This window comes from Melanerpes formicivorus, unplaced genomic scaffold (genome assembly GCF_026170545.1).
Source record: "Melanerpes formicivorus ecotype bairdi unplaced genomic scaffold, bMelFor1.0.p_v2 SCAF_13, whole genome shotgun sequence".
Classification (NCBI taxonomy): domain Eukaryota; kingdom Metazoa; phylum Chordata; class Aves; order Piciformes; family Picidae; genus Melanerpes; species Melanerpes formicivorus.
The window spans coordinates 20814177-20835962 of NW_027142365.1; the positions used below are offsets into that span (position 1 = coordinate 20814177).

Below are 21786 nucleotides of genomic sequence, written 5' to 3' on the forward strand. Positions count from 1 at the left end.
GACAGGGGCAGAGGCATTAAGGCTCCCTCAGCAGGTTTACTGATGACACCAAGCTGTGTGGTGCTGCTGACAGCTGGAGGCAAGGATCTATCCAGAGGGACCTGGACAGGCTGCAGAGCTGGGCCCATGACAGCCTCAGGAGGTTCAACAAGACCAAGGGCAAGGTCCTGCAGCTGGCTCAGGGCAATCCCAAGCACCAATACAGGCTGGGCAGGGACTGGCTGGAGAGCAGCCCTGAAGAAAGGCCTTGGGGGTGCTAGGGGAGGAGAAGCTCAAGAGGAGCCAGCAGTGAGCACTTGCAGCCCAGAGAGCCAAGCAGAGCCTGGGCTGCAGCAAGAGAAGCATAACCAGCAGGGTGAGAGCTGGAGCTGCTCTGCTATGAGGACAGACTGAGACAGTTGGGGTTGTGCAGTCTGGAGAGGAGAAGGCTCCCAGGAGACCTAATTGTGGCCTTCCAGGATCTGCAGGGGGCTCCAAGAAAGCTGGGGAGGGACTTTTGAGGGTGTCAAGGAGTGATAGGACTTGGGGGGGATGGAGCAAAACTAGAAGTGGGGAGATTCAGACTGGATGCTAGGAAGAAGTTGTTGCCCAGGAGGGTGGTGAGAGCCTGGCACAGGTTGCCCAGGGAGGTGGTGGAAGCCTCCTGCCTGGAGGTGTTTGCAGCCAGGCTGGATGTGGCTGTGAGCAACCTGCTGTAGTGTGAGGTGTCCCTGGCCATGGCAGGGGGTTGGAACTGGCTGAGCCTTGAGGTCCCTTCCAACCCTGACAATTCTATGTTTCTAATTCTGCCCCTCTGCTCTGCTCAAACCTCACCTGCAGTGCTGTGTCCAGTTATGGAGCCTTTAACACACGACATGGACTTGATGCAGAGGGTCCAAAGGGGGGCCACAAAAATGCTCAGGGGGTTGGAGCAGCTCTGCTATGAGGCCAGGCTGAGGGAGCTGGGGGTGTTCAGCCTGGAGAAGAGAAGGCTCCAGGGAGACCTAAGAGCAGCCTGCCAGTACCTGAAGGGGGCCTACAAGAAGGATGAAGAGAGGCTGTCCCAGACACCTGCAGGGACAGGACCAGGGGCAATGGCTTCAGACTAGAGCAGAGCAGATTGAGATTGGATGTGAGGAACAAGTTCTACACCAGGAGGCTGGTGGAACACTGGCACAGGTTGCCCAGGGAGGTGGTTGAGGCTCCATCCCTGGAGATATTCCAGGTGATGCTGGAGAGGGCTCTGGGCAACCTGATCTAGCTGGGGATGTCCCTGCTGAGTGCAGGGGGTTGGACTGGACAAGCTTTGGTGGTCTCCTCCAACCCAAACCACTGTATGATTCTCTGTCCTGATGGGGAAAGCAGGGCTTGCACATACAGAGAGCAGTGATCTGGGGACACACAGGGCTGCCTGCAGCCTCCCACAGTGTCTTGGACAAGAGCAGGCCACAGCCCCTCAGCCCACAGCTCCGCTGTTCCTATGGGTTTGGAGTCTGAGCATTTCAGAATCCCTTTGTTCAGGCAAATGTGGCTGAGCTGGATGGGGGTTATTGGAGCACACAGACAGTTTATCCTGGTTTGAAAATGGCCAGGTTAGCCCAAGTTGGCACAGGCTCATGCCTGACAACCAGGAGAAGGCCACCTGCTGCAGGGCCACCTCTGGGCTGCCTGGCTATACACAGGAGCAGGTCAGGTTTGGCACCCAGAACATTTCAGGCACACAGAACTGTTCATTTGCTCCCTCTGATCTTAAAGGCTTGCCTGGCTTTGGGGTTTCTCTTTGTTTTAAGCTACAGTCTTTAAAGAGAGCATTGTCCAGAGAAATGCTGCTATCAGATTAGGAATAGGAATGTGAAGCCTGTGATGATCTCCACGAAGAGGCTGCTAGTTGTCACTGACAAGATTAGTGCAGGCATGATAAAACCAAAAGCAGTTCTGGTTCAGAATCCTGCACCTTCACCAGTCTCTTCCTCTAAGCACCTATTTCCCACTGCTTTAGTCTGATTCCAGGGCAGGGAAAGCAGTTTCCTGTGGCAGCATCCTCCCAGGGAAACACAAAGCTGGTGGCAATGAAACACTACCTGCTGCACTTCTGAAAGGTGTGACCGACACAGAGCACACGGTAAAGGAACAGAGAGGCCCCAGGAATGCTACTTGAGCTATGTGCAATGCACAGGGAACAAAGCAGAGCAGTGCCAAGCCAGAGCAGGTGGTGAGGAGTCACTTGTGGAGCAGTTTAGGTGGATGGCATGAGCCACACCACGGACCACAGAAGCCCCCAGGTCAGCATGTGCCTTGAGCAGAACCCAGGCAAGAATTCCAGAGGAGGAGCAGATCCTTTGCCCTTTTAAGAAGATTATAGCTTTAGCTTGCAAGCAGTTTAACTACAGAGGAACAAACTCCTAAAAGATAAAGTCTGGTCACTTCCTCTGGCAAGTGCAAGAGTGGAGCAGGCAGCAGCTTCATTGCGCTCAGCAAGGAGCCTCTTGGAGTCCCCTTGCTGGAGTGAGCTCCGAATTGCTTGCACACAGATCAAACCAATCCAAAGGGAGCAGCTTTAATGTTACTTACTGCTGATGAAGGATGCCGAGAAGCCTGCCCCAGGAGCATCCTGAGACTGAAATACTGCACTTATCACATTGCTTGGAGCAACAACAGGGCCAGGAGCTGCACTTCCACATCCGGTGGTCAACAAAGCAGCTGCTGCTTCATCGTTTCCTCTCCATACCTGACAAGGCCAGAATGGAAATGGTTTAGTGCCTTCAAAGCCCATGCAGTCAGTGGGAATCCTGCAGGAATTGCATAAGCAATTGTTCCTTCCTACCGAGGGTAGCACTGATCTCACACTGAATCCTAGAGATCTAAGTCACACTGTTCACTCTGCAGTCAGAGGAGACAAAAAGGCTTCTCCAAGAAATGAAGCACAGTGAATAACTTAGGCTGCCAGGGACCTCTGATGACACCTGGATATCATTTGCTCAGACCTCTGCTGGTAGCAGAGCCAATGTAGGTCAGGTCCAGGAAAGAAGAGAAGAACATTTTATGCACACCATTACCTCCTCCATTTTGTCTCTGCCAACTTCTCTCCACACTGCATGAGAATGGATGACTGTGTACACAATGAATTATTGAAGGCAACCTTAGGTTATTAATAACTTTAAACCCCCCAAAGCTGTACTGCTGAGGCTGTATGGAAGCACCAGACAGGAAGATCTGGATCCTTAACACCTAGGCTTGCTAATAAAACAGCTGTTCTCATTTCCATGCTGTGTTCATTTGTTTGATGTATCAAGTATCAGGTAATGTAGAGAGTCAACAAATCATCTCATTCACAAAAGCTATCATCAAGACTAATAAACATCATCAAGAATAGCAAGGAAAAACACCCTTCAAAAATAAATGACTGACTTCAGCTGCAGCAACAGCCAAATTGAGCCCAACCCAACCATGCATCCAGGAAGCAGGTTTAGGGAGGCATTTCAGTCAAATTCTCCTCAGGTAATTACTTAAACACAGCATCACAGAATTGTTTGGCTTGGAAGAGACCTTCAAGATCACCCAGGTTAACCTTCAACCTAACACCACCACAGCCATTACACTATGTCCCAAGCATGGCTCACACTGCACACACACAGATAACATGAAAGATGGGCATACATGTTTGATGCTTCTGAGTGCTTAGAACAATCTCCTGAAGCAGGATGCTGGTTGCCAGGGATGGGAAACATCTGCCCTAATCATAAATGTATTATGTCATGGATGTGTTTGAACAGCTTTGTCACTGACACTTCATACAAAAAATATGTTAGATACTGCTTGAGCTTTACAGTGCTGTTTGCAGGAGGAACCTGCACGAGGAATTGTGACTGCTCTCAGCAGCCATCCTGGAAAGGGTTAGCCAAAGGTTGGGCTCTAAGTGCAGCCATATGAATCACCTCACTCATCTGGCCAGGTGTGAGGCTCAGGGGATTAACAGAAAGAGTTTATGGCCTGGCCAAGATTCTGCAAAGTCATTATTGACCCTGGATGCTGGATTTTTTGGCTGTTCAGCTTGGAATGAATGGAATAAGCTTACACCTGTTCCACACTTTCTCATACCCAGACAGCCTCACAGCTCTCAGGCTAGACATTCAGAAATGGAAGTGAGCAGCACCAAAATCTCCACTCTGCAGAGCTGTGACCATGTCATTCAGGGCAGCTTGTAAACATTTGAAATTAAAGCAACTTTAGCATCAAGACTTTCAAAGGATGATACAAATTCATTGTACATCAATTACAGTCCTGTGGTTCTATGTGGCCATGGTGGTGTTAGGTTGATCTTAGAATCACTGACTGGTCTGGGTTGGAAGGGACCTCCAAAGCTCATCCAGTCCAACCCCTCTGCACCCAGCAGGGACATCCTCCACTGGATCAGGTTGCCCAGAGCCTTGTTTAGCCTCCAGGGATGGGTCAATCACCTCCCTGGGCAACCTGTTCCACCCTCCTGGTGCAGAACTTGTTCCTCACATCCAATCTCAATCTGCTCTGCTCTAGTTTGAAGCCATTGCCCCTGGTCCTGTCCCTGCAGGCCTTTACAAACAGTCCCTCTCAGCCTTTTTGTAGCCCACTCAGGTACTGGTAGGTTTCTATTAGGTGTCCCTGGAGCCTTCCTGTAGGATCCCTTCAGGTACTGGAAGGCAGCTAGAAGGTCCCCCTGGAGCCTTCTCTTCTCCAGGCTGAATTCCCCCAGCTGATGGTTGGACTGGAAGATCTTAGAGGTCTTTTCCAAAGACCAAAATGCATCTGTGATGCTATGATCAATTAATCAGTAGAGCAGGCTGTGAGGGTACAAATCTAATAGCTTGGTTTTTTTCCCCACAGCCTTCACCAGTGAGTGCAGCTGTGGCTTGTAAGCTGGTAAGTGGAGATCAGACATGCAGCTGCTCAAGTCTTCCTACATGCTGTCAAATTATGTTTGCCCTTTATTTCTAGTGGGAGTTGTACTACTGTGGAGAAAATGAGCACAAACCCACTGAACAAATGCCAAATGCTTGAATAAAAAGTGACACAGAAAAATTCAAATCATGTCCTCTCCATTCTCTTGCTGTGCAAACAAGTGGCTGTTGACAACCTCTGAGGGATAAGAATGGGATCTTTGTTTGGGGAGGCTAAAAAGAGGAGGAGGAGTGCAACTCAGGGAGCCTCTGCACTCATAAAGAGGTTTTGTAGGCTTACAGAGTCACACTCCTGGGCTTCCACTCACTGCAGTGTTTGAAAATGGCAGTTCTCAGGAGCTGATAGAACTGGAAAGTATGCACAAGGCAGTTCCCAGGGCATGCAGGGAGCTGACTGGGTTGGTACAGGGACTCAGTCTGTATCCCTGAATGTTGAGCCTCACCAGTCCCAGCCATGGGGACTGTAAAACAGGATTCTGGAATCATGACTTCTGAAAGCACTGCTGAGCTAATCTCTGCAATCATTTTACCTTCACATAGCTGCTCTGGCAGCTTCCATTGCTGTCTGGAATCTGGAAGTTGCTGTGGAAGTTCATCTCCAAGTGTTTGCTTTCGTGTGTAATGATGGTCCAGGTGCATCTGGTGTTGATGGGAAAGTTTTGAGGCCAGTGAGGAGACTTGATCACACCATTCTCTGAGTGAAGGATTCCACCACATCCTAGGAAAAACAGCAACAAGTGGGAGAAACCTTCACACAGTTCCTGTTGGTGCCAGCTTTGAATGGCTGCTTGCTTCTGTGGCTGCAAGGAGAGAGGAAAGCCCTGGCACCCATTCAAACTTCATGTACTGCTCCTTTAATCAAGTGTCCTTCTCCCACTCCTGCAGCAGGGAGGGAGTTACTCTCTAGAGGAGGTCCCTCATTGTACTTCCCCTTCTCTTCCTCACAAGCTCCTTCTCCTTGCCAGTTCATCCTGTTTGTTCTGGTCCATCTATCAGCTCCTGATGACTGGAATCAAAATCACAGAATCATTTTGATTGGAAAAGTCCTCTAAGATCATCCAGTCCAACCACTGATCTAAGACCACCATGGCCACTAAGCCAAGTCCCCAGATGCCATGGCCACATGGCTCTGGAACCAGGGATGGTGACTCCATCACCCCTGAGCAGTCTGTTCCAGTGCCTCCCCACTCTTCCAGTGTAGAAATTGTTCCTGATGTCCAACTCAAACCTTCCCTGTGCAATTTGAGGCCATTTCCTCTGGTTCTGTCACCTGATCCTCAACAGAAGAGCCCAACCACCCCTCACTGCGACCTCCATTCATGGAGTGCAGAAAGCAATGAGGTCTCCCCTCAGACTCCTCTTCTGCAGGGTCAGAAATACATTAATGAGGAGCTTCTCCTGAGACCCTGCAGGGTCCTTACCATACCCCACAGCATGCTTAGCATGACTGACAGCCACTCAGAAAGGCAACCCACAGCAAAGACTCCATCTGCTGCTGAATCCTCTTTCTTCTCACTCTGCAGCATGTGAATTGTGCAGTTCCACACAGGAATCCACTCAAGCTGCATCCATTGGCCCAGGGCAAAATGGTGACTTCTCCCCCAGCCCAGGCAGCCCCAGGGATCTCAGTGGGATTATGAGAGGGCTGATAAACCTCTTTAAAGCTTGCTAATGGATTAATTCCAAGGGGCAGTGGCTGGTCCTGGCTCTGGGGCAGCTCGTGGTCTTATGCATCATCAATTCAGTTAATCTGAAAGTTGCCAAGAGTAATTGAGTGGGGCTGTGTGTACAGCTGCAACTCACTGTTAGTTCAGAGGTGACACAATAGAAGAATGAATAAAGAGCAGGAAAAAAAATAAAGGTTTATAATATTCTACTTCTCTCAATTAAAAGAGATGCATTAGGCTGAAAAGGAAGCTTTGGGGTTTCATAATTCTGTTAGAAATGGCAACTGTGCCTGTGGATACAGAGCCAGATTTTGCTCAGGTGTAACACCCAGAGATTCTTGGTGGACCAATGAGCAGCAAGCTGAGGGAAGGGAAGCAGGTATGTAAGACAGGAGCTCACAGAAAGAGTGCTGCCCATGCACACTGCACGTTGATGCTAATCACTGGGGAGTGCTCTGCCTTGCACATGAGATCCCAGTGATGAAGTGCCGGGGTGAACGTGCAAGCACAGGCTGTTGGCACGTTTAAGACACTCCAGCAGCTCACTGTGTGAGTCCTGCTAGACCATGAACTGATGGGGAGGTGATCAGCCTCAGCCAGGGGTGTGCAGCTGGAGGTGACACTGGGGAGCAGCTATCAGCTCCGTGCCACTGGCCAGCACGCTCACACTTGCCTTTGGTCACCTCCTGAAGAGCAGTGTGCAAGTGGGGAGCTACCTTTGGTTGCTGTTGTGTTTTTAATCCAGAGAGATGATCATTTCAACAGAGGAAAAGCAGATTTAAAAGTATCCCAATCCCCCCCTCCATGTGCCATCTTCAGCTCCACTGCAGAGGAAGAGCTTGAAGCTGCTGGCAGGCCTGCTCTTTGAGTTCTGCCTCTCTGGCTTCAAACTGGCCTCTTGCTGAGTTTAAGAGTTTAAACCCAATCAAACTGTGAAGCAATTGTTATGCAAGGAAAGAAATGTCCCCTGGTCAATGACAATAAATACCAGTGAGAGGCTTAAAAAGTCTAAAAGCAGCCTGGATTTGATTTCATTGTGTAAGGTCAGACAGCAATGCTTTCATATTTGACTTCTTTAGTGCTGGATTACCTCAGGACTGCAGAAGTTGTTTCCTTTGCTCTTCCATGAAGACTTAATTAAATTAATTAATTAAAGAGGAAGAAAATGATGGAGCAGATCATCTTGGGGGCAATCACTGTGCACCTGCAGGATGACCAAGGGCTCAGGCCCAGCCAGCATGGGTTTAGGAAGGGCAGGTCCTGCCTGACCAACCTGATCTCCTTCCATGCCCAGGTGACTGCCTGGTGGATGTGGGGCAGGCTGTGGATGTGGTCTGCCTGGACTCCAGCAAGGCCTTTGACACCATTCCCCACAGCAAACTCCTGGCCAAGCTGTCAGCCCCTGGCTTGGACAGCAGCTCTCTGAGCTGGGTTAGGAACTGGCTGGAGGCTGAGCCCAGAGAGTGGTGGTGAATGGTGCCACAGCCAGCTGGCAGCCAGGCCCCAGTGGTGTGCCCCAGGGAGCAGTGCTGGGCCCCAGCCTGTTCAATATCTTTATTGATGATCTGGATGAGGGCATTGAGTCCATCAGCAGTAAATTTGCAGATGACAGCAAGCTGGGGGCAGGAGTTGATCTGCTAGAGGGTTGGAGATCTCTGCAGAGGGACCTTGACAGGCTGGACAGATGGGCAGGAGATTGACCACATCCAAGTGCCAGGTGCTGCACTTTGGCCACAGCAACCCCAGGCAGTGCTACAGGCTGGGGTCAGAGTGGCTGAGAGCAGCCAGGCAGAGAGAGGGACCTGGGGGTACTGGTTGATAGCAGCTGAACATGAGCCAGCAGTGTGCCCCAGGGGGCCAAGAAGGCCAATGGCATCCTGGCCTGCATCAGGAAGAGTGTGGCCAGCAGGAGCAGGGAGGTCATTCTGCCCCTGTACACTGCACTGGTTAGGCCACACCTTGAGTCCTGTGTCCAGTTCTGGGCTCCTCAGGTTAGGAAAGATGTTGAGATGCTGGAAGGTGTCCAGAGAAGGGCAACAGAGCTGGGGAGGGGTCTGGAGCACAGCCCTGTGAGGAGAAGCTGAGGGAGCTGGGGTTGCTTAGCCTGGAGAAGAGGAGGCTCAGGGGAGACCTCATTGCTCTCTACAACTACCTGAAGGGAGGTTGTAGCCAGGAAGGGGTTGGTCTCTTCTCCCAGGCAACCAGCACCAGAACAAGAGGACACAGTCTCAAGCTGTGGCAGGGGAGGTTTAGGCTGGAGGCGAGGGGAAAGTTCTTCACAGAGAGAGTTGTTAGCTGCTGGAATGTGCTGCCCAGGGAGGTGGTGGAGTCCCCATCCCTGGAGGTGTTCAAGAGGGGATTGGATGTGGCACTTGGTGCCATGGTTTAGTAGTCAGGAGGTCTTGGGTGACAGGTTGGACCTGGTGGTCTTTAAGGTCTCTTCCAACCTTATTGATTCTATGATTCTATTTTGCAGTTGGAAAGTGCTGCCTAGGCATGACAGACTGCTATGTCAGACCTGCCAAAAGTGGTCTTTTTTCTCTTACCTAGAGATTCTGCTGTCCAGGTGGCATAAAAGCCACCTCCTTGAACTGAGTGGTCAGAGTTAAAGATGATGAGCAGCTTACTGGAACCAGAGCGAATAGTGCCAGGGGATGTGTTTCCACAGTACTTCCCTATGACAGGAGAGCCAGGAGAGCCCCCATTCAGGATGGTAACAGAGTCCCACTTGCAAAGAGAGTGATTTTCAACCTGGAAGGCTGTAAAAGTAAGCTGCAACACACAAAAGTGGCAGTCAGGAGCTAGCAGCAGCCACCCCCACAAAGGAGTTGGAACCATTCCACCCCTGTCCTGGGGACATCCTTACAACCTCCACTTCACCTTGATGTTTTCCTGCCAGCATTGCCACTGTGAGCAACAGCAACCACTTAGCATGAACACAGGAAAGGAAGAGGAGTGCACAGGTTGAAAACTGGCACTACTGGGGCTTATACACAGGAACCCAGATACCTGCTTCAAAGCTGCCTGGAGCCACTGCCCTGCTATCTAGGCTCTTGCCATGGAATCTGACATCCAAACAAGCATAAGCAGCTAGGTAAGAAGGAAGGTTTGCTGCTTCTGCTCATCATCATTTCAAATCAGAACACTTAGCAGCTGCTAAAACAATCCTGGTTGTCATTAAAGAGCTGCATGGCTGCTTCTGTGGGCCTGGCTGCATCCTGTAAACAGCCTGGGCTGAGCAGGCAGCTCCTGCCCCTCCCACACTGATGCCATTTCTCCTTGGAAGGGTATGAATACAGGTGGGACTTTCAGTTCATAGAATTAGCCTGCTGAGCCAGTGACTCCTGGAGCAGCTGATGCTCAAATATTAATGTAGACTGATGGGAGCCTGGCCCTCCTCCATTAAGTGGACTTTTAGCTAGTTCCAGGATTGGGATCTTTGGAGGAAAGTTTAGCAAACCCCAACAACTCAAACCAGCCAAACCCAACCCAACCCAACCCAACCCAACCATCAAAAAAGCACAAAACCCACCACCAACCCCTCTCCAACCAAAGAAATCCAACCCCCACCCAAAGCACATGACTTCTCCCTCTAACTCCTGTGCCTCTTTGTTTCCAAAGAATTCTATCTGAGGCAGACTAAATGCAAATGTAGCTCAAGTGGTTCCAGGTTGGAACTTCACCAGCAACTGCAACTGGCAGCTTGTGCTGGAAAAGGTTGCTCTGCTTGCACTCAGGAGCCTGCTGCTTTGTGCTTTTGAAATAGGAATTGACTTCATTCTGACTGAAATTAGTTCTGCTCAATGCAAACTAGGTGTTCTACCGAGCTGTTCCTGCCCTTCCTGCAGTGGTCACAGCATGGTGCAGCAGGATGGTCAGGGCTGTGTGTCTGCATTTCTCAGGACCACCTCTGCAGCTGCTAATCAGGAGAACACCACAGGGAAGTCAAGGACAGGCATTCCATGGAAATCTGCAATGTGTTTTCACAGAATTGCTTTCAGATGCTGCTCTGGGCTGGATCTCAGACTGGACCTGTTGGATCACAAAGATGATCCAGGGGCTGGAGCAGCTCTGCTGTGAGCACAGGCTGAGGGAGCTGGGAGTGTTCAGCCTGGAGAAGAGAAGACTCCAGGGGGACCTTAGAGCTGCCTGCCAGGACCTGAAGGATCCTGCAGGAAGGCTGCAGAGAGACTTTTTGCAAGAGTGTCCACCCATGGGACAAAGGGAAATGGATTGAAATTGAAGGAGAATAGCTTTAGATTGGGATCTCAGCAAGGAACTCTTCACTACAAGACTCTGGAATGGGTTGTCCAGAGGGGTTGTGGAGGGAACCTCCCTGGAGATGTCCAAGGCCGGGTTGGATGGGGCCTTGTTTGAGAGGTATCCATTGGAGTAGGAGAGCAATAATGTCTCTTCCATTCCAAACTCTTCTATGGTTCAATGATTCTGTGATCAGCCAAATAGTTCAGTTAGTGAAGTTCAGCACTGCTTGGTTGTAAAGAAGCTTAAAGTGGTGTCTCAACAGCTTGGCTCACATAAGTAGCACCTGGGGCAGCCTTACCAGCTCTTGGGAAGTAAGAGTGGCATCTCATTGATGTCATTTGTATCAGCCCTCATATTATGTTCCAGACTAACCACTAAGACACCAAAGTAACTTCCTATTGGCTTGTAACTTCCCTGCAGAGATGAAAAATCGTCACACTTGCCTTTATTCTCATGGTGGTGAGAATATCCATTCACATCTAATCACAGAATCATAGAGTAGTTTGGGTTGGAAGGGACCTTGAAGATCATTCAGTTCCAAGCCCCTGCCATGGCCAGGGAGACCTCTCATCAGCCCAGGTTGCTCAAGGCCTCATCCAGCCTGGCCTTGGACACCCCCAGAGAGGGAGCATCCACAGCCTCCCTGGGTAACCTGTGCCAGAGTCTCCCTACCCTCACTGTCAAGAATTTCTTCCTAATGTCACCACAGAGACCAGAAAGTCTTCCTCAGCAAAGCAACCACAGGAGATCCCAAGCAGGACTGAGGCTTGTTTGGGTACAAGGAGGACATAACTGTATCAGCTGGAGCCTGGCTGATGATAATAATGTGAGGGATCTTAGTTCCCTAAACAAGAGTCATTGTTTACAGGAGAGGTTGGTGCTGTGTTCTGAAGTCAAGTCACACAGGGACCCTTCTGCTTTTCGAGAGCACCATCAGTTTGGCTGTGTGACCTTCATTTCCCTCTCTTCTTCAGGGAACTCCTCCACATCTCTGATTTTCCAAATAGGCTCAAACCTGCTCCTCCAGACTCAGGAGGGGGTTCTGGTAGTGCCAGCTGTGCACACACTCATGGCACTGTGTTACTCACAGTGATGGTTTCACCTTCGGGGGCTTCCAACAGCCAGGAGCAGTGATTCAGATTGTTGTAAGGCTCTGGGTAGTTAGGACTTGAGATGACTCCACCTTCACCTGACTGTATACCACCACAGGCTGGAGAAAGGAAGCAACATTTTCAGCACTGAGCACTATCAAGAGAGGGGAAGATTATTCAGCTTGTATTAGTCCTAGACTATAAGTTAGACTGACACAGCGACAGCTTCCCTGGGAAAAGGCAAGGCCTAACATCTTTGAGCAGTGAGTAAAGAGATGCAATCACCTTGGAAATTTGCATTTACTCTGATACTTACTATAGCTCTGCAATACAGCTCTGCAGTACAGCTCTGCAGTACAGCTCTGCAGTACAGCTCTGCAGTACAGCTCTGCAATACAGCTCTGCAGTACAGCTCTGCAATACAGCTCTGCAGTACAGCTCTGCAGTACAGCTCTGCAATACAGCTCTGCAGTACAGCTCTGCAATACAGCTCTGCAGTACAGCTCTGCAGTACAGCTCTGCAGTACAGCTCTGCAATACAGCTCTGCAACACAGCTCTGCAGTACAGCTCTGCAGTACAGCTCTGCAACACAGCTCTGCAACACAGCTCTGCAGTACAGCTCTGCAGTACAGCTCTGCAATACAGCTCTGCAATACAGCTCTGCAATACAGCTCTGCAGTACAGCTCTGCAGTACAGCTCTGCAATACAGCTCTGCAGTACAGCTCTGCAATACAGCTCTGCAGTACAGCTCTGCAGTACAGCTCTGCAATACAGCTCTGCAATACAGCTCTGCAACACAGCTCTGCAACACAGCTCTGCAGTACAGCTCTGCAGTACAGCTCTGCAATACAGCTCTGCAATACAGCTCTGCAATACAGCTCTGCAGTACAGCTCTGCAGTACAGCTCTGAAGTACAGCTCTGCAATACAGCTCTGCAGTACAGCTCTGCAATACAGCTCTGCAGTACAGCTCTGCAATACAGCTCTGCAATACAGCTCTGCAACACAGCTCTGCAATACAGCTCTGCAGTACAGCTCTGCAATACAGCTCTGCAATACAGCTCTGCAGTACAGCTCTGCAATACAGCTCTGCAATACAGCTCTGCAGTACAGCTCTGCAGTACAGCTCTGCAACACAGCTCTGCAGTACAGCTCTGCAATACAGCTCTGCAATACAGCTCTGCAAAACCCTTGTCAGCTGACAGTTACACCTCCCTCTTCCACCTTATCTTCCATTTGTTTATCTCAGACTCCTAAGCAAGCTAGACCCATTCTGGGACCAGCACGGGCCCAGAGCTTACTGATGTGTGTGGAAGCAAGAAGGCAATGTTCAGCAGTGGCAGGAGGACAGGCACAGAGATGGCAAAGTGGCATCATTCTCCCTGATATGGCTTGAAGAGGATTTCAAAATCAGTGCAGAAGTTCAAGCAGCAGAGTGCAGCTCAGCCATGCCGGCACTCTGGGGGCCTGCTTGAGGCCAGTCAAACTTGGCTGCTGCTACCTGTCACATCCCCATTCCCAAGAGCAAGCAGCTGCTCTGAGTGTTGCACTGCATTGCAAAATCTCCACATGCAGCCTGGGCAATGGAAACAGTCAGCAGAAATCAATCTGAAATTTCATATGCTGGTCTTAGATGGATATAAATAGTGGCAGGCCCTTTGGAGGACCTCTCTGAGAGCTGATCCCATCGCGTGCCTAACAAATGGCAGCATTCCCCTCAGTCACCAAGGGCCACAGCCTAGCAAGCACCTTACCTTCAAAGGTGTAGTGGGCCAGGAATCCTTTATCTTCTGCGCTTTCGTCGCTCACAAAGTGCACCCAGACCTGGGGGGCAGCTATGACTAGTGGTACAGATGGTGCAGCCTGACCACAAAGTTTGGCTATCAGCTCTCCATCAGCATCCCCTGAGTAAAGAAAGAAAAACCCACACTGTTCTACATGCTGCAAAGGCATGCAGAGCAAGCCTGCACTTCGTTTTCCACTAGAAATCACAGAGAAGTCCAGGTCAGACTTAAGAACTGGTTGTGTGTGAGGGGTGTAGATAGAGTGCTGCAGCTCATCACTGGGATCTAACTCTCCACCACAAGGAAGCTTTCTCCACAGCTGTGTTATCCACCCATTTACTACCTTGGACTCCTTCCCCTGCACATTTTCCTGCACCCATCAGGCCCATAAACTCTGAACATGCCCTCACACATCTGTAGTAGAGTGGGAAGAGATGGGATAGGACCTGCTGGCATGGAAGCCTGTTGAGCCTATTTGTGACATCCTCATTAAAGTCAGGGGGGATTTTAAGTTTTCCTCCTCATAGGGATGTGCCTCATCCATCAGCAAGCTGTCACTGCTGCAGTAGTAGTGGGCATCTCTTTCCCAGGCAGCTCAACATCCTGGCTTTGTATGGCAAAAAAGGCCAGCAGCTGCTCACGTGACTCCAAGTGAAAAGGAAAGCACAACACAGGCCATGGCAATGTTTGCTCATGGTGGTGTAAGCTCTTATCCACCATGATGGTAAGAGGAAAAACCTTTTCACTGTGAGGGTGACAAAACAGTGGAAAGTGCTGCCCAGAGACATTGTGGAGTCTCCTTCTCTGGAGACTTCCAAACCCACCTGGATGTGTGACCTGCTGTGGGTGATCTGTCAGGGGGGGTGGACTGGGTGATCCTTTGAGGTCCCTTCCAACCCCTACAGTTCTGTGATGCTGTGAAATCAGTTTCTGTGCATTACTGATATATTGTCAGGAGAAGGAAACTAAATGTAAAGTGCTCTTCATAACATCCAGGCAGGGACACTCCTAGGGTTGCTTTTGTAGCAGCAGCAGCCTGCTGCTCTGAGAAGTCCCCATTCAAACCCAACTCCTAGTTCCAGCTCTTCTTGTAGGGCAAGAGGGAGAGCCTAGCCTTTGGGCAGGCTTCAAAGCCTTTCACAGTTATTCCATGTAAAGTGCCTGAGTAACTTCATCTTTTTGTCACATAGAGTGACCCAGCCATGATTTGAAATGCCTGAAGCACAGGCTGCAAGGTGCCCTACAATAACATTCTGTTCAGGGCAGCTAGGCAGAGAATTGCCTGAGCCTGTCTCGGTAACGTGCATTACAAATGATCCTGACTGTACAAGGAGAAGGCTCTCACCAGACCCTGGCCATGAAAAGGTGAAGTGCACTGTTCCTTTTCTGCACTTCTTATGAGGTGGCTGTGACAGCTGTGAGCCAGGCTGCTCGGCCTCTGCAGGGGAAAACAGACACACACCATGGCCAGCTGGCCAGGGACCTGGACTGCTGACAAAACGTAAACAGCAAGGTTGCGCTGCAGGATTTGGTTCAGGCTGAAGGGAGTGGTCTGAAACCCAAGCTCAGTCACTTCCACAAAAGCCCCAAGTCAGGAGGGCATTGCCCTGTAACAACATGCTCAGCTCTGCCACCACACTGCCTGCACAGAGCCGCAGAGTGGCTGCCGCTGGAAAAGCCCTTTCAGCTCGCCCTGTCCAACCTAGCTCTGCCAGGGCTGGTGCTAACCCACGGCCCTCAGCACCACCTCTCTGCCTCTTGGAGACACCTCCAGGGATGGGGATTCTGCCACCTCCCTGGGCAGCCTGGGCCAGCGCTTGAGAACTTTTTCAGAGAAGAAGTTTCTTCTAACGTCCAACTTACAGCTCCCCTGGAGCATCTTGGTGCCTGACAATTTAATAAGGTAATGCAACATCTTACCCCAAGCAATTTGAAATGCTTTCTCCTTTTAGATTCAGTGTTTCTCCACTGAATGTACAAAGTCAGCTCTGCTGCCTTCTCCCACCCAGTGCCATTGTGTTGTGTGGGTAACACAAGAACTGCAGACATCTCAGCCTCACTGGGGGCCCTCCAGTGTCTCACTGCTGTATTGGCCTTTCTCTAGTCCCACGCTGGCTGTGCTGGGTCAGAGTTTAGTGTTGTTCTGGGTCAGAGTTTAGTGCTGTTCTGCACTGTCTGCATCTCAGTGCTCATTTGTCTGCACAAACTGCTGACCTGGGCCATCAGACTGGTCAAGGAGCTGAATGAAGACTGTTGGTATGGCCAAAATGAACACTGCAGCTTAGGTGACAGACTGTGCAGAGCAAAGCAAGTCCACATTTTTCTCTTTCTTTTGCCTGGAGGCCTGAGGTTCTCACTGCAGTGAGAGCAGTGGGCAGTGAGCACCAGAGCAGGTATGTTCTGTTGTGGCTTCCTCTGAGCTCTGGTGTTGCCCAGCCCCAGTGCACACACGGGGCTGATTCTCAGGCTGAGCAGCTCGGCAAGCTTTGGCTCTGCACAGGACAAGCCTTTGCTGTACAACCAAGAGCTCTCAGCCTAGGGAATACAAATAAGGATCTAGCAGATTCCTGCTCTCAGCCCTGCCCCTGACCTTTCAGAAACCATTTTCTGCTAAATGAGAGCCTGCTCTCCAGGGCTGACAGATGCAGTTCCTCAGTGAAGAGGACAGCTGGAACCTTCATACCACACTGGGCTTTCCACCACAGTGGCTTTCTATGACATTTCCAGTTGCTGGTTCTTCCAGTCAGCTCCTGATGCTGAGAGATGGAGATACCATTGTGTATTAATCCTGGGGCTGTTCTCCTTGTCAGTGCTTCAATCAGTGTTGTGTGGTGCAGACTCACAGGAAATGTGGATTTGTTTACAGGGAATTGTCTTAGAGAGTACAGAAATGAGGCATGAGTATGCAACCCAGAGGCTATGAATAATTGAAGCATTCTTTACTCTGCTCCTCTCCCTGGGGACACTTCAGGAGCAGGGAAAGAAAGGGGAAATCATGCTTGACCAATCTGAGAGCCCTCTAGGATGGTGTGACCAGCTGGGTAGAGGAGTGGAGGGCAGTGGATGTTGTCTGCCTTAACTTCAGCAGGGCTTTGGACACTGTCCCCTACAACATCCCCATAGGCAAGCTCAGGAAGTGTGGGTTAGAAGAGTGGGCAGTGAGGTGGTGGAGACCTGGCTGAACAGAGCCCAGAGGGTCATGAGCAGCAGTGTACTTGGAAGCCAGCAGCTAGTGGTCTGTGCTGGGTCCAGTCCTGTTCAACATCTTCACCAATGACCTGGATGAATGCACAGAGTGTATCTCAGCCAGTCTGCTGATGATACCAAACTGGGAGGAGTGGCTGACACCCAGAGGCTGTGCTGCCATCCAGTGAGACCTGGCCAGGCTGGAGAGCTGGGTGGAGGGGAGCCTCATGAAGTTCAACAAGGGCAAATGTAGAGTTTACACCAGTGCAGGTGAGGGGTTTGAGCTGCTGGAATGCAGTTCCATGGAGAGGGACCTGGGAGGCCTGGTGGACAGCAAGTTCACCATGAGCCAGCAGTGTGTCCTTGTAGCCAAGAGGCCAATGGTGCGCTGGGGTGCATCAAAAAGAGTGTGCCCAACTGGACAAGGGAGGTTCTCCTTCCCCTCTACTCTGCCCTGGTGAGGCTGCACCTGGAGCATTGTGTCCAGTTCCAGGCCCCCAGGGTTCAAGAGGGGCAGGGGTCTAATGGAGAGAGTGCAGGGCAGAGCCACAAAGATGCTGAGGGGACTGCAGCAGCGATCTTACGAGGAGAGGCTGAGAGACCTGGGCCTTCAGCCTGGAGAAGAGTGAGAAGGGATCACAGCAGGCACTCTGCAAACATGTCTGAAGAGAGCTGCAGAAGATGGCTGGGCTGAGCACACAAACCTATTCGCAGCTCCAGGTGGTCATACTGGCAGGCCTGGTGGTGCTCCAGGTGGAAATCCTCAAAGGAGATATAGATGGAGGAGTTGTAGTGCCAGGGGTTGGCAATGGTCCACTCACAGTTCAAGTTACTTGTGTAATTGCTGACACCATCGTGACCAGGGGAGGAGAAGTTCCCTCCTGCATATCCCCTGAGGGTTCCACCACAAACTGCAAGGGGAAAAAAGAGTATTTCTTTCTTTCAAATGGGAACAACTCTTGCAGGAAGAATTCTTGCCCCTGTGTACTCTGCTGTGCTGAGGTCAGTGAGCACAGGTGCTGCTTAGAGCAAAACCTTTCCCTTGTTCATCATTTACTGCTCTTTACAAGAGAATCCTCCAGCACTGACTGGCAAGCCTAAAACCATTCATGGAAAGCAAAGAAAGAGTTCTGCATGGTATCAAACATTCCTGCAGCACCATCAGTACAACCAGCATGGGTTAGCATTTGGATAGAGTCCTGCTGCAGCTCCAGTTCACTATGGCTCAGTCCTACTGATTGCCTCACTCTAGACTTGAGACTGTTCTGCAACACACCCTCAAGAGCAGTGCACTCTTCCTACAGGAGGATGCTTGGCAGGGGGGAGGGAGAAAATCAAATGTGGAAGACTCAGTGCTGTAGTATTAAGCCTCTGCCAGCTGCCTGCTCTCTGGAGGCTGTGCTTGCAAAAGTAGGTTAGCTGCTCTCTTTCACAAGCTCCACCAAATTCATTGCTCCCCTGAGTAATAAGGAGGCACTTGAATTATTCAAGTTTTCTATGGCACTGTGTTTTTTGAGTCTCCTCAGGGAATGAGGCCACTTCAGACCATCTCTTTCTCAAGACAAAGTGCAAACCCATGAATCAGTCGTGATCCATAGCAGAGGTGGTTGTTCTCCTTTGAATTTTGACACAACAGGCACATAAAGTCTGTAACTCCCCCAGGCCCTCCACTTCTGCACATCCTTTCAGCTCTTTAAAGATGTGAGCTACTCCCACCACAGAGAGGGAAAAGACAAACAAAGGCCCTGGAGGCTGGTTGCTCGTCCAAGTGGCAGTACTTTAGCTATGAAATGCCTCACCAAAGGCCAACCTCAGCCCCGCTCCTTACCTGCTTCTTCCCCAGATGTGTACGAGGCACTGAAGCCTCTGGTGGCTTGGGACATGTCTGTCACCAAAATGACTTTCATTGTGTTTCCAGAGGATTTCACCTGGGTGCCTGGATTTACCTCACCACACAGCTTGGCCAGGCGGGGGGAGCTCTGTCTGAGGCCATTGTAAACCTGTAGGGGCACAATAAACTCTCATAAGATCAAAACAGAGTCCTACAGGCGCCTCCTGTATCATTTCACAGTGCTTCACATCTTTGATACAGGATTCACTGATGTCCCTCACAGCAAGGTAATTCCCAAATCTACTCAAAACTTTGGAACAGGCTTCCAGCGACCTGAGGAGATGAGGCTTTGGAGGAAAACAGCAAAGATGCTTTGCTCATTTGGGCAGAGAACACCCAAGCAAGCCAAGCTTTGCCTCTCTCTCTCTTTCCTTCTTCTTCTTTTTTTTTCACAAAAACAACCAACCAACCAAAAAACCCAACCCCAAGCAAAACCAAACCCAAAAATCCCAGGGGTTGAAGCAGTTTGTCTGGGACAGTGCCTGTGGGTTTGCTCAACACTGCTATCTTCAGTCACTCCCTAATGCCAGCCACGGCTCTGTTCATTGCCTTTCAAACAATCGTCTCTGCAGCCCTGCTAAAGCCCCCAGCAGCTCTAGCAAAAATCTCCTTCAAACCCCTTGGTGCTGGTGGGGATTTTTGAGTTCAAATGTTCCACTTTGTGATGATCCAGATGCATTTTGCAGTGTCTTCCACAAGTCTTTTGCCTAGGAGTTAATTTGCTGCTTTCTGCTGCTCTCTCCGCAGCACAAGCGAGGCTGGAACCATGTTTCCCGCTGAGATTTGGACTACCTTAGAGTGCTGGAGGCACAAAAGCTGGCAGCACAGATCTTCCTTTAAGAGATCATTGCTTCATTACTCAATTAAAAGCCAACTCCCCCCGGTCTATCTCTATCTGTGAAGGAAAAGAAGGGGAAGATCATCTACAAACCCCAAGGGAGAGCCCCCTCACCCCCGCACGTCTCTGACCATGCTGCCGCTGGCTGCTCCCCACACTGCTACGCTCAGCCCATGGGAAGCTGAGCTGCAGCTTCCATTCCTGCAGTTTCTGGAGGCATTTGTACATCTGACCAGAACCAGTTCTGCAGGCTTTTAGGTTTTGGGTTTGCTTTGGTTTGGTTTGCTTCTTGGTTGGTTGATTTGGTTTGGTTTTGGTTTGGTTTTTGGTATTAAATAACCAAAAGTCTGGACTAACCATGGCAAAAATACCCATGGGGCTGATAAACAGGCAGAACTTCCTGGGGACTCCCTTGCCTTCAGAACATGCAAGGTTCAACACAGTAGTAGCTGCTTGTTGCAATCTCTATCTTTTTATTTTCCTTTTCTTCCTTTTCCTTCTTTTTCTTTTCCTTTTCCTCTTTCCAGTGACAATAATAAGTAACAAGAGCAGTAACAAGTTCCAAAGTCAAAAGAGGAAGGGATTTTGTATGCACAGAGACATGGAAAGCTTTCCAAAACACCAGAACTTTTTCCATAACCACTAAAGAACCAGTTCCAGTTCTTTCTTCAAGTCTCTGGCTGGACCACAACTGAAAAATGTCCATGCTCTAAACCAAGCAGATCATAGAATGGCTGAGCTTGGAAGGGACCTCCAAGATCATCTCCTCCAACCCTGCTGCCATGGTCTCAACCAGACTCAGCTGCTCAAGGCCTCATCCAGCCTGGCCTTGAGCACCTCCAGGGAGAAGGCAGCCACAGCCTCCCTGGGCAGCCTGTTCCAGAGTCTCAGCACCCTCACACTGAAGAACTTCTCCCTCAGCTCCAGTCTAACCCTGCTCTGCCTCAGCTCCAAATTATTCCCCATTGCCCTGTCAAGAAAAGTCTCTCTGCAGCCTTCCTGTAGGATCCCTTCAGCTATTGGAAAGCACATCTAAGGTCCCCCCAAAGTCTTCTCCTCTCCAGGCTGAACACCCCCACCTCCCTCAGCCTGTCCTCACAGCAGAGGTGCTCCAGCCCTTGGATCACCTTTGTGACCTCCTCTGGACTCACTGCAACAGTTCTGTGTTCTTCTTATGCTGGGGACACCACAACTGAATGCAGTATTTGAGATGGGATCTCCCAAGAGCAAAGCTAAGGGTCAGAACCCCCTCTCTTGGCCTGCAGGTTTTGGCTGCAGATGAGTTCGGACACCCTACAGAGAGAACTTTCTCTCCCGTAACCATTTTCCCCAGGTGAAACTACGATTTGTCTTGAAACCAGATGTAGACCCAGAAATGTCACCATTGTCTTATATCCATCAGTGCTCCACAAAGAGGTCAGGAAAAGTGTTTCCTGCCTTCACAGCCTACTCACAGCCACGTAATCTGCTGAGCACCTCCAGTGTTCTTCAGTCTGCAGGTCATGGAAGGTCAGAGCCACGCGCCGGCCTTCGCCCACCGCGATCCGCCACTCACACACGCGGTTGTGTGGGTAGTGGTTGGGGTAGTTGGGAGAGGTGAAGGTTCCAACAGGGCCAGTAAGATCCCCACCACATTCTGAAACACCCAAGCGGTGAGACACTCCTTAAACCATTGCTTAGAGGGTTACAGCAAAAGCAAACCTTCATAGTGCATGAGGAACTGCTCCTGAGGGGCGGCTTTGACCTGCCTGTCCTGCCCAGATGTTTGTCACACAGCTCAGCTCCTGCCAGCCTGCACCACTCAGCCCTCATTGACCCCAGCAGCTCCTTCCAGCCCTTCCCTGAAGGGCTCATGCCAGGCTTCAGAAGGCTGAGTTACCCCCAGGTTTGATAACCAGCGACACCAGCCCTCACCTTCTGCCTCTCCAATGAGAGGGCAGAGCTGCACGGAGCGAGCGGGATGCAGCAGTGGGCACTGAGGACAGGCTGGGGGTTCCTCTGCTGGTCAGCAGTGCCAGGCAAAAGTCTGCCAGGGATCTTAAGCACCACTTTCCCAGTACAGTTATTTTGTGGCTTTCCTAACTTTGTTACAAATACCAAGTTGTGTTCTGGGTATGGAGTGCATGTGATTGCTGATGGTGCACATCTCCCA

General features: G+C 50.4%; 1 protein-coding gene across 3 annotated transcripts in view; it reads right to left on the reverse strand.

Annotated features, from left to right (window-relative positions):
• Positions 1 to 21786, reverse strand: part of CUBN (cubilin) — a 170670-nt gene that overhangs the window by 38835 nt on the left and 110049 nt on the right. For all 3 annotated transcript variants that reach the window (XM_068146386.1, XM_068146387.1, XM_068146384.1), the window contains exons 48-55: positions 21089 to 21270; positions 18734 to 18905; positions 17610 to 17816; positions 13690 to 13839; positions 11932 to 12053; positions 9127 to 9352; positions 5444 to 5631; positions 2551 to 2707 (exon numbers count right to left, since the gene is read on the reverse strand). In XM_068146386.1, the coding sequence (XP_068002487.1) occupies positions 2551 to 2707; positions 5444 to 5631; positions 9127 to 9352; positions 11932 to 12053; positions 13690 to 13839; positions 17610 to 17816; positions 18734 to 18905; positions 21089 to 21270 (1404 nt within the window). The remainder of the gene's footprint in view (positions 1 to 2550; positions 2708 to 5443; positions 5632 to 9126; positions 9353 to 11931; positions 12054 to 13689; positions 13840 to 17609; positions 17817 to 18733; positions 18906 to 21088; positions 21271 to 21786) is intronic.